At 43.3% G+C, this 12,397-nt stretch overlaps 1 protein-coding gene across 2 annotated transcripts in view; it reads left to right on the top strand.

The window, feature by feature from the left end:
* The window catches only part of LOC109566113 (E3 SUMO-protein ligase RanBP2-like), a 61,886-nt gene that overhangs the window by 33,610 nt on the left and 15,879 nt on the right, over positions 1 to 12,397 (top strand). For both annotated transcript variants that reach the window (XM_019970221.2, XM_019970220.2), the window contains exons 16-20: positions 757 to 936; positions 1,019 to 1,102; positions 2,912 to 3,047; positions 6,708 to 6,802; positions 7,611 to 12,210. In XM_019970221.2, coding sequence (XP_019825780.2) covers positions 757 to 936; positions 1,019 to 1,102; positions 2,912 to 3,047; positions 6,708 to 6,802; positions 7,611 to 12,210 — 5,095 coding nt within the window. The remainder of the gene's footprint in view (positions 1 to 756; positions 937 to 1,018; positions 1,103 to 2,911; positions 3,048 to 6,707; positions 6,803 to 7,610; positions 12,211 to 12,397) is intronic.

Here is a 12,397-nt window from a genome sequence, read left to right as displayed (position 1 = left end):
TGATTTTATGTTTTGGTAATTTTTAAAATGCTTAGTGATACCGTATTAATGCACAGAAGTGGGGTGTTTATTTAATTAGTATTACTTTGCCTTATTTTGTGTGTGTGTGTGTTTAAATGTGAACATTTAGGTTTATAACATTACAAAAATGCTTGTTGGAGAATTAGAAAAGGCTGGCATTTATTTTTGTTAGCTGGCGATGTATTCAGCAAATGTTGCCACTAAGACTAGTTCTGTGTGGACTTGGCAGTTAAACATATTAATGAAATCAGGTGGTTGCTCATGACTTCGGGATGTTTCTCCCCTTGTCACTGTCTCCTGTGACCACCTTTCCCCGGCTGTCAGCAGTTTGAGGCTGTTGTGATGGGATTAACCTCACTGACATTCAACCTTCCACCTGTTTTATTGATGAGTTTATGTTGCTGCTCTTGGATTAGGGTTATGTTTGGTGCATGCCAGCGTCTGTGTTTCTCCTCTCCTCTCATTCAGAATCAGTGACTGACTTTGCTCACATGGAAAAACTCCCCAGTTAACATTGCTCTGCCTTTGCTGCCACCATCAGGAGAGGTAGACACAGCATGGACTTGAGGGTTAGGAGACTTTAGATTGCACAGCATTTTCTGTGTGTTGTTACATAAAGTACAATGTGCTTGTCACACAGAAGTATGAAAATGTAAATTAGTAAGATTTATTTGAGAGTTCTTCTGTTGGTGATTTTGCAAACTAAAGATGTTGATTGTTGCCTTTTATTTCTAGTTGCCTGTGCCCCTGGAATCTGTTAAAGAGATGCTTAATTTAGTCATGCAGGAGCTCGATGAGTTCAGTGAAGGAGCGCCTCTTCATAAAAATGGGTCTGTACGAAATGCAGATTCAGAAATAAAACACTCAACTTCATCTCCCACCAAATACTCTCCATCACCAAATAGAAGTTGTAAGGTAAGTGAAAAGAGAAGAGTCACTTTACTGCAGAGTGTGTGTTCTAGATGTTTTAAATACTGTTTCATTGTTATTTTTTCAGTATTCTCCCAAAACACCACCTCAGTGGGCAGAAGATCAAAATTGCTTATTGAAAATGATCTGCCAACAAGTGGAGGCCATTAAGGTAAATGCCTTGATTTTTCTAAACTGTGCCTATCTTATTCCAAGATTCTTTCGTTGACCACTTTCTCACTCATTTCTAACACTGTTCCAGATGTTCCTCTGCTGCGTGACTGTAGAGTCACACTGTGTTTTACATGCTTCCGTCTTGACATTAGCTTATTTTTTGAAATTACTTATGTGTCTTTATCCTCCACAAGATATGAATCTTTCAAAGATGGCAACTCATATCCAAACCATATCCCTGTTCCCAGTATAGAGGAGGTCCCCAATGATAGAGTGAACTAGCGAGCTCTAGTCTTCATACCTTGGTTTGTGAGATTATAGCTCAGACTGACTAGTGTGTATATCACATTTATAGCTAAGACTTCACAAGGGGTCTAAACTTTAAAAAGTCTCTTTATCTTTTTATTACTTCATATGAATTCGACCTAATTATGTAAAGACGCAGGTGTCTGTACATGATTGTGCTTTAACTTGATGAAAGTGACCTCAACTGTAGCACTCAAAGGAACTTTACTTCTTTGGAATTGGAAGTACAAGTAAGTTGTTTCATGCTCATTGACAAGAACTAAATCATTCATGCTTCTAAAATCATGGCAAGGAAAATCTTGAAACCTGTATTTTCTACACTTTTGAATTTGCATAAAGATTTTGTGTGTTAATTTTGTATAATTGTGACCTTCATGATATTACATGCTAACCATGTAGATTTCTGGCACCTACATGGTGTTCTTGTGTACCTTTGGGTCAGGTACTTGCTTAGCTTTCTGTCTCTTTGTCTTCTCATCCATAAAGTGAGACTTGTCAAAACTAGTTTTCACCACGTGTTCTAGTTGTTCAAGTTTTAACATTATGTTTTTATCTTTAATTGGATGTTTAAATCTATGGTCCAGATGCTGGTGGTGACCAGTTAAATTTTCCAGCTGATTCCATTCATTTCTTATTTTTAGATATATACCATCTGGACTAGATACAGTATAGATGGATGAGTGGGGAAAATTTTATTTAGTTTGAAATTTTAAGATGTATTTTTGACCTTAATAGTTAAGGGTCTTTTTTTTCCCAGGAAGTTTTTATTCCTGAAATACTTTTTTTTTTTCCTCCACACCACCTGGCTTGCGGACATCTTGGTTGCCATCCCCTTCCCACCCACCCACCCAGGGATTAGACCCAGGGCTGCAGCAGTGAAAGCACTGAGCCTAAACCACTAGACTGCCAAGGAATTTCATCTGAAACACTTGTAGAAGAAGAGGGTAGCCATGCTGGATCTGTCTCTGACCTCACTTATTATAACTTGTTCCTGAAAAGTACTTGCCTTGTAGGTTCTGGGGTTGGGGAGGTGTTGCCTTTTTCTTGTCTGATCCCTAACCACTGGCTGTCATCGGAAGGCTTAGTAGTTGGTGCTCGAGGGCTTACTTGCTCTGAGGCATGTGGAAACTTCCTGGAGCAAAAGGATATAACCCATGTCCCCTGCATTGGCAGGCAACTTCCTATCCATTGCACCATTAGGGAAGTCCTGAACAGAACTTTAGAAAGATGAAGTAAATGTAGAATGGAAAGGGAGATGAATCCGTTTTTTAGGTTAGAGCTGACTAGATTGAGTGGATTCGGTAATGATACTAAGGAGGGAAAAGAATGAGAGCAAAAAACAAGCTTTAAGAAATTAAGAATCATGTTTTACGTCAACACCTGGTGCTCAGATCTGACTGGAGAATGGACTCTCTGAAAAGGTATCATCAGATATTAAATTTGCTCTAGCACTGTTTACACCATGATATAATGCTTAAAATTGTTTTTCTTCTTCCAACAGAAAGAAATGCAGGAGTTGAAACTAAATAGCAGTAGCTCAGGGTCCCCTCATCGTTGGCCTCCAGAAAATTATGGACCAGACCCAGTGCCTGATAGTTATCAGGGGTCACAGAATTTTCACGGGGCCCCACTGACAGGTGAGTTGGCAACTGAATATTCCCAGGTGTTAGTGACGATACTGTAGTGCTGCCTCCTTCATTTAGGAAATTTGCGAAATCACCTTGTCTGTATGCCTTAATTTATTACATGTTTTTGTCTATCTATATGTTGCTTAAGCTATTTTTTGTTGTTACCAAGATTTTTATAACTCCAGAAGCAAAACAAGTTTTATCTGATCCTGTTTATGTAAAGGCTTAAAGAACCCTTGACTGCACATCTCAGAGGAGCTGAGACTGAGCTGGAACTATGCCTTATATTGGAAAAATGTTAACTGATGGTTAATTCATTAAGAGCTGCCTAATTATGAAATTAAACTTTGGGGAATTATTTTTATGACATTCTGAGAGGTCTGACAGTCTTGGGAAATCTTTTGTATATGGAAGGAGAGAGTTTGAGCTAGGGCAGAGTGGATTTTTAGGTTGTACTCTTACTTAGCTCTCTGAGCCAGTTTGTCTGTTTGAAACATAGAAATAATACTTATATCACATGGTTATTGTATTTATGTGTGTGGGGGGTGTGTGTGCACATTAGGCATTTACTTAGAGTGTGCAGTAAACATTCAGTGAACCACAGGGTACAGGCAGTTGCCCTCTGGGTTGTCTGTGTGCCAGGTGCGTTGTGTATGTGATTTCATTCAATTACAGTAACCCAAAGTGGGAGATACCATTATGAATTCCCATGTTTAGATGAAATGGGCTTGGAAGGTTAGGTGACACCCATTATTATACATGTCATTATTGGTAGAGGCTTCAGACTCTGGTGCTCTGACTTCAGGCCACGTGCCCCCAGGCAGCCAGAGTGATGATGAAGACAGGTGTTTTTCACTTGAGACAGATTCCTGAAATGGAGGTAATTAGATTAATTGGTCTTCAGTTCAGTCGCTCAATCGTGTCTGACTCTTTGCCATCCCATGAATTGCAGCACACCAGGCCTCCCTGTCCATCACCAATTCCCGGAGTTCGCTCAGACTCACATCCATCGAGTCAGTGATGCCATCCAGTCATCTCATCCTCTGTCGTCCCCTTTTCCTCCTGCCCCCAATCCCTCCCAGCATCAGAGTCTTTTCCAATGAGTCAACTCTTCGCATGAGGTGGCCCAAGGACTGGAGTTTCAGCTTTAGCATCATTCCTTCCAGAGAAATCCCAGGGCTGATCTCCTTCAAAATGGACTAGTTGGATCTCCTTGCAGTCCAAGGGACTCTCAAGAGTCTTCTCCACTTAGTTCAAAAGAAAGATTGGGAATGGTGTGGCCTAGTTTAGTACCTTAGTGATGGTCCCTAGGGTCCTCCTTAGAGCAGCTTGCTGTCTTCTCATGACAGTGTCCTTCAAGTGCAACAGGTGACAGAGAAGATCTTTGTGAAGTCAGACTCACTAATGCTATCAGTCATAGGTGTGGATGTGAGGAGCCTGCCAGATTTAAACATTGCCTGCCTAAGGTGCCATACACCATGTGGAACCTGACTGGCGGCGACAGGCTCATGTCTGGCTTCCTCTGAGGCTTTCTGGATGCTGTGTGGTTATCATTGGGCACCTTGTGGGTCACAAGTTCTGTTTCTTCTTTGTATGTGCATAACAGGTCTTCCGGTTGTTAAACACACATCTGAACATAACATTCATGTTGTCTTATTTTATTCTTGCAAGTACCCTGTGGACTGTGTAGACGCAGCACACCCTCACTTGACAGGTTTGACAGGTGAGAGGAATGGAGACACCAGTGGGCTGCTTGACAGTCACAGTCAGCTCTGGCTCGAGCCAAGAGTCCCAGCTCCTGACCACCCTCTTGAACTCACAGATGGTTTTCTTAGTGAAGGCCCAGATGTGCCAGGGTGGCCCTTGTCTACTGACAGTAGATGACTAAAAACCGTCAATAAGCTTGAATAAGGAAATGCTCTAAAGTACTGACGAGTGTAAAGAAAACTGGAAACTAATCGTGTCACGGAGAGTTCTGCTACCAGTTTGGAGCATTTTTTTCTGGTCCTTTCTCTTTGTATTCATAAGGAATTTTTAATGAGATTTTTCACCATATTAGCATTTTGTTCAGAGATGAGTAAGCATGTGTTTTAAATACTACTTTTAAGTTCTTAGCATTTTTCTACTCAGTATTCTTTGATGGTACCATTAATGAACACGAGGGCCCCATCACATGGAAGCTCTGCAAGTTTTACTTCCTGGTTTTTATTTCCTGTTGTTGGTGTTATAATTATTGCCATGAACACAGTCCTAGGATTTCAGGGTTTTATAAGATTTCTTGTGTTGGGGAATTGCTTTTCCTGAAAAACTGTGCCAATTTTACACTTTTACCTCCAGGATCTGGTAGTGCCTGTCTGTTCGCACTCTTGCCAGTTATTAACTATTACGAGTTTATTAAATCCTTTTTTTAAAAGCAAAAATAATATCAGCTTTTAAAATTTTTGTTTTTGTTAATACTAGGAATGTTCAGCACACTTAGATTTCATGAGTTACCTATTCATTTGGTGCTTTTTTTCTATAGGATTTTTTTGGGTAGGTTTATAAGACATCTGAACTGTTTCTTTCACTCTCAGTGAAAGTCACTAGTTAAACTTCACATGTTACAATTCTTGTCCCATATATATCCATCCACTTGTTCTGTGTTCTTTGCCTATTTTCTCCTGAGAATGTTTCAGAGGAGCCCCTGCAGGCAGCGCATTAGTTTCCTTGCTCAGCTGTGGGCTTCTCCAGTGGCGCTGCCTCTGTGTTACTGTGCAGGGAGCACAGTACCCTGTGGTACCCTGTGGACTGTGTAGACGCAGTTCACCCTCACTGGGCCTGGTTCACCCTCACTGGGCCTTTGCAGGACTTTCCAGAGTCAGCTGCTCAGCACCTCTTGTGTCTCAGTTTCCACTTCCTCCTTGTGTAAAGATATAAATGATTTTTAAGTTGTTTTGTTTTCTGGTAAAACTTTCATAGAACAGATCAGGCAAATGGCTGTTGGTTGTTTTTACCATCAATAGGAGTGTCTTCTAGTTGTTGGTTTTCTGGTAACACACATGCACACAAAGCAGGTGGGGCAAATAGTTTGGGCACCAGTTCAAGTGTTAGTCATGTTGTATCCTGTTTATTACACCAAGAAGCACATTTTGTGTTACTTTTGAGATCCTTTATGTGAATTTGCCAGGTGATTTTTGACCTGAATGTTGTTGCTAGCTTAAGTATAAAATGCAACCTTGTCATTCTGCAGATTTTCAAGCCTCACTTCAAAAATGTGGCCCTGAGGCCACCACATATGTTTTGGTTCCTTAAGTCCTTCCTGTGGCCAGTGTCTCCCCTATATTCCTGATGTGGCAGGATTGTGTCTTCACATCGAGCCCCTCTTTCTCAGGAAGGGGGCCCACCACTCCTCTTAGCTCCTGGTGCTAGCTGTGGGGGCTCTCTTGGTGCCAACCTGCTGCTGCCCTCACTGCTCCTGTGTTACACTTGGCAGTTGTTCTGGTTTGTCATTTGATAATCATCTTTTTGGTGTATTTTGATGTATAGTAAAGTTTTAAAAGTCTGTGTAGTTAAATCTTTGATTTCTGCTGCTTTTGTATTTATAGTTCTTGCCTAGATAGTACTACCCTGCAGCATAGACTTTTTTTAACAGTGTTTTCTTTCTTTTCTTTTTTTTTCTTTTTTTTTTAGTTGCAACTACTGGCCATTCAGTATGTTATAGTCAGTCACCAGCATATAATACTCAGTATCTACTCAGACCAGCAGCTAATGTTACTCCCACAAAGGTAACAAAGGAATAATTTATACATTTATAAATATCTCCTTTTTAATTGTCCAGGCTTCCTACAAATTAATTCAAGAAGTAATTCAACATTAAAACTTAAATGTCCCATGAGGTATAGCTATTTTAAATTTCTCTCTGGATAGAGAAGGTATGTTTCTTAGTTATCTAATTTTAATACAATATGTATGAACATCTAGAATATTTTTGAACAGGAGTGGTGGTGGTGGGAGCTTCATCATCTGGTTATGACAGAGGCAGGACTGTGATGCACTCTTTGGAGCACCGTGGGTGGCACTCGCAGGCCTAGGCACTGTGACTAAGTGTCCATGAAGACCAGCCCAAGCAGAGCCCGGCAGAGACTGGGGTTTGGGTGCATCCAGGCCCTGGCTCTTAACTTCTCTGTGCCTTATGTATAGAATGATACTAGTGCCTTAGTTTGTAGGGTTTTGAGAATTGTTAAATGAGATCCTATGTGTACAGAACTTGAAATTATGCCTAGGTGGCACATTAACAAATGTCAGCGCTCATCGTCATCATCATCATTATCAACATCATTGGACACCACGTTTAGGAGTCAGGAAGGTATAATTAGATGTGTAAGATGCTGTCTTTGGTTAAGGCAATTTTTGGGTCATGCCGAGAACTAGAGCTGTAAGTGTCCTTGTAGCAATGTCTTCTCTTAAGAACGCAGTGTATGCTCTAGTGGTATATTTATATGCATGTTTGAGGTTCATGAGATTTGGTTTGTATCGAGGTAAGCTATAGTTTTATAGACAGCCTACAAAAGCTTTCACTTTGTCTTTTTCCAGGGGCCGGTTTATGGCATGAACAGGCTTCCACCTCAGCAGCACGTCTACGGCTACCCCCAGCAGATGCACACACCACCCGTGCAGAGCTCATCAGCGTGCATGTTCTCTCAAGACATGTATGGCCCCCCATTGCGTTTTGAGTCTCCTGCGACAGGAATTCTATCACCCAGGGGCGATGATTACTTTAATTACAATGTTCAACAAACAAGCACAAATCCACCTTTGCCAGAACCAGGTTATTTTACAAAACCTCCACTTGCAGCACATGCTTCAAGATCTGCAGAACCTAAGGTTTTAGAATTTGGAAAAACCAGTTTTGTTCAGCCGGTGCCTGGTGAAGGAATGAGGCCATCTCTGGCAGCACCTGCACATACAACACAGCCAACTCCTTTCAAATTTAATTCAAATTTCAAGTCAAATGATGGTGACTTCACGTTTTCCTCACCACAGGTTGTGGCACAGCCCCCTGCTACAAGTTACAACAATAATGAAAGCCTATTAGGTCTGCTGACTTCAGATAAACCTTTGCAGGGAGATGGGTACAGTGGACCAAAAGCTGCTCAAAACATGGGACCTCGAAATACGTTCAATTTTGGAAGCAAAAATGTGCCTGGAATTTCATTTACTGAGAACATGGGTACAAATCAGCCAAAGAATTCTGGTTTTCGACGTAGTGATGATATGTTTACTTTCTACAGCCCAGGGAAATCAGTGTTCGGAGTGCCTGCTACGGAGCCGGCCAGCAAGGGTCACGATGCTGATGGGGGAAGTGCACAGGGGGACGAGGAAGACGACGGCCCTCACTTTGAGCCCGTGGTTCCTCTTCCTGACAAGATTGAAGTGAGGACTGGCGAGGAGGATGAGGAGGAGTTCTTCTGCAATCGTGCAAAGTTGTATCGCTTCGATGCAGCGTCCCGAGAATGGAAGGAGCGTGGAATCGGCAATGTTAAGATCCTCAGGCACAAAACCTCCGGTAAAATCCGCCTGCTCATGAGACGTGAGCAGGTGCTAAAGATCTGTGCAAATCACTACATCAGCCCAGACATGGCCCTTGCCCCTAACGCCGGCTCAGACAGGTCCTTTGTGTGGTATGCTCTGGACTATGCCGACGAGTCGCCCAAACCAGAGCAGCTGGCCATTAGGTTCAAGACGCCTGAGGAGGCAGCCCTTTTCAAGTGCAAGTTTGAAGAGGCCCAGAGCCTGTTGAAAGCCTCAGGAGCAAATGTAGCCACAACCACCCATCAGGCCACGAAAACTGTAAAAGAACCTACAGGTCATGACAGTAAGGATATTGACAAATCTGATGGCGTAACTATGAATTTTGAATTTCAGGTTGCAAAGAAAGAAGGATCTTGGTGGTATTGTAACAGCTGCTCACTGAAGAACATGGCAACTGCCAAGAAGTGTGTATCCTGCCAGAATCTAAACCCAGGCAGTAAGGAGCTCCTCGGCCCACCGTTAGTTGAAACTATCTCTACTCCTAAACCCAGCTCAGAACATACTCCTGGTAGATCTGCACTGGTGACTCTAAAGAATGAAGGTCACTGGAACTGTGGTGTTTGTTTAGTAAGAAATGAACCCACTGTGTCTCGATGCATTGCGTGTCAGAATAAAAAGCCTGCTAGCAAAAGTGAATCTCCACTTATTAAGCAACCTTCCTTTAAATTTGGCCAGGGAGATCTTCCTAAGGCTGCCAGCAGTGATTTCAAATCTGTTTTTTCAGTAAAGGAGGGACAGTGGGATTGCAGTGTTTGCTTGATAGGAAATGAAGGAAGTTCTGTGAAATGTGAGGCTTGTCAGACTCCCCGGAAACAGAGTTCACCTGCCTTCGCTGCCCCAGCACCTGCCTCGTTAAAGTTTGGTACTTCAGAGACAAGCAAGACTCCAAAGAGTGGATTTGAAGGCGTTTTCACCAAGAAGGAAGGACAGTGGGATTGCTCAGTGCAAAATGAGGCCAGCATGGCCGAGTGTGTGGCCTGTCAGAACCCAGGTCAGAATCCGCCAGCTTCTGCTGCTCCGGCACCTGCTTCTTCAGAGACAGTCAAGGCTCCAAAGAGTGGACTTGAGGGGCTGTTCGCCAAGAAGGAGGGACAGTGGGATTGCGATGTCTGCTTGATACGAAATGAAGGAAGTTCTCCAAAATGTGTGGCTTGTGGTGCCTCTAACCCAACCCAGAACCCTGCTGCTGAAGTGCCTCTCAGTTTCCCTGTGGGCTCCACAGCTGAGGCAGGTAACTCCTGTGCAAGTCAGACAGGAACAGGATTTAAGAGTAACTTTTCAGAAAAAGCCTTTAAGTTCGGCAATGCAGAACAGGGATTTAAATTTGGGCACGTGGATCAGGAAAATGCACCTTCATTTAAATTTCAGAGTTCTTCTAATACAGACTCTAAATCAGCAAAGGAAGGATTTAGTTTTTCTTCCCCTGCGTCTGCTGGTGGGTTTAAATTTGGCATTCAGGAGACAGAAAATCAGGAGAAGACTACTGAAAAGTCCTTTGGAGAGGACACTGGTGGTCAGGCTCAGGACACTGGTGGTCAGAAAGACGGGAGTACTGTGGTCTTTGGTCAGACTGGCAGCACTTTCACCTTTGCAGATCTTGCCAAGTCAAATTCAGGAGAAGGGTTTCAGTTTGGCAAAAAAGACCCCAATTTCAAGGGATTTTCAGGTGCTGGAGAGAAGTTATTCTCATCACAAAGTAGTAAACTAGTTGATAAAGCGGACGCTTGTGCTGACCTTGAGAAAGATGATGATGCCTATAAGACTGAGGACAGTGACGACATCCATTTTGAACCAGTCGTCCAGATGCCTGAGAAAGTGGAGCTGGTCACAGGAGAGGAAGATGAGAAAGTTCTTTACTCACAGCGGGTGAAATTATTTAGGTTTGATGCTGAGATAAGTCAGTGGAAAGAAAGGGGCTTGGGGAACTTAAAAATCCTCAAAAATGAAGTCAACGGCAAACTGAGGATGCTGATGCGGAGGGAACAGGTGCTAAAGGTGTGTGCCAACCACTGGATCACCACCACCATGCACCTGAAGCCCCTCTCCGGCTCGGACAGGGCTTGGATGTGGTTAGCCAGTGACTTTTCTGATGGCGATGCCAAACTCGAGCAGCTGGCGGCAAAATTCAAGACACCTGAACTGGCTGAAGAATTCAAGCAGAAATTTGAGGAATGCCAGCGACTTCTGTTAGACATTCCTCTGCAGACTCCCCATAAGCTTGTGGATACTGGCAGGGCTGCCAAGTTAATACAGAGAGCAGAAGAAATGAAGAGTGGGCTAAAAGATTTCAAAACATTTTTGACAAACGATCAGACAAAAGTCAGTGATGAAGAGAGTAAGGATTCCAGAGCAGGAGCTACCACTGCTGCAGATGTGAGTGGCGCACCAAACACTGAGACCACTGGGCCCACCCTGGAGTGGGACAACTATGACCTCAGGGAGGATGCCCTGGATGACAGCGTGAGCAGCAGCTCTGTGCACGCCTCCCCACTGGCCAGCAGCCCCGTAAGAAAAAACCTCTTCCGCTTTGGCGAGTCGACCACCGGCTTTAACTTCAGCTTCAAGTCTGCTCTGAGCCCGTCCAAGTCCCCTGGCAAGTTGAATCAGAGTGGGGCCTCAGTGGGCACGGACGAAGACTCCGATGTCACTCAGGAGGAGGAGAGAGACGGACAGCACTTTGAGCCTGTTGTCCCTTTGCCTGATCTAGTCGAGGTGTCCAGTGGGGAGGAAAATGAACAAGTTGTTTTTAGTCACAGAGCCAAACTCTACAGGTATGATAAAGATGCTGGTCAGTGGAAAGAAAGAGGCATCGGCGATATAAAGATTTTACAGAATTATGAAAACAAGCAAGTTCGTATAGTGATGAGAAGGGACCAGGTATTAAAACTTTGTGCCAACCACAGAATAACTCCAGACATGACTTTGCAAAATATGAAAGGGACCGAAAGAGTGTGGGTGTGGACTGCATGTGATTTTGCAGATGGAGAAAGAAAAATAGAACATTTAGCTGTTCGTTTTAAACTACAGGATGTTGCAGACTCGTTTAAGAAAATATTTGATGAAGCAAAAGTGGCCCAAGAAAAAGATTTTTTGATAACACCTCACGTCGCTCGTTCAGCCACTCCCAGGGAGTCACCTTGTGGGAAAATGGCTGTCGCTGTGCTGGAAGAAACCACCAGAGAACGAACTGATTTGTCTCAGGGTGATGATGCAGCAGACACAACCTCAGAAGTTGGCGGGGTGTCTGGCACCCCTGAACCAACAACAAAAGCAGTGGTTTCACCCCCAAAGTTTGTATTTGGTTCTGAGTCTGTTAAAAGCATTTTTAGCAGTGAGAAGTCAAAACCATTTGCATTTGGCAACAGTTCAGCTACTGGATCTTTGTTTGGATTTAGTTTTAACACACCTCTGAAAAATAACAGTAGTGAAGCCAGTTCAGCAGCCCAGAGTGGATCTGAGAGAAAAGTGGAACCTGGTGGTCGCCAGGAGTCACAGAACTCTGATCTCAAATCAGCTTCTGATGGCAAAGTCAAAAACACCTCTCCTGCTTTTCTGAAGGAGCAGTTCTCAACCAGCCACACGTTTAAAACTCCAGAAAAGGGTAAGCACTTGGTCTTTAGATGAGGCAGACTTTGTCTTCCTCTTCCCCCTCTCTCCCTCCCCACTTTCCTTCCCAAAATATGTTTGTGTGGGTTGTTTTCTTCCCTAAACCAATTTAGTGGTGAGTGTTCAGCAGCAGCAGAGAGCGTGTGTACACGTTGTTGAGGAGATGTCAGCTTCAGGGAGAC

This window comes from Bos indicus, chromosome 11 (assembly GCF_029378745.1).
Source record: "Bos indicus isolate NIAB-ARS_2022 breed Sahiwal x Tharparkar chromosome 11, NIAB-ARS_B.indTharparkar_mat_pri_1.0, whole genome shotgun sequence".
In the NCBI taxonomy this organism is placed as follows: domain Eukaryota; kingdom Metazoa; phylum Chordata; class Mammalia; order Artiodactyla; family Bovidae; genus Bos; species Bos indicus.
This window is presented reverse-complemented; position numbering and strand designations above follow the sequence as displayed.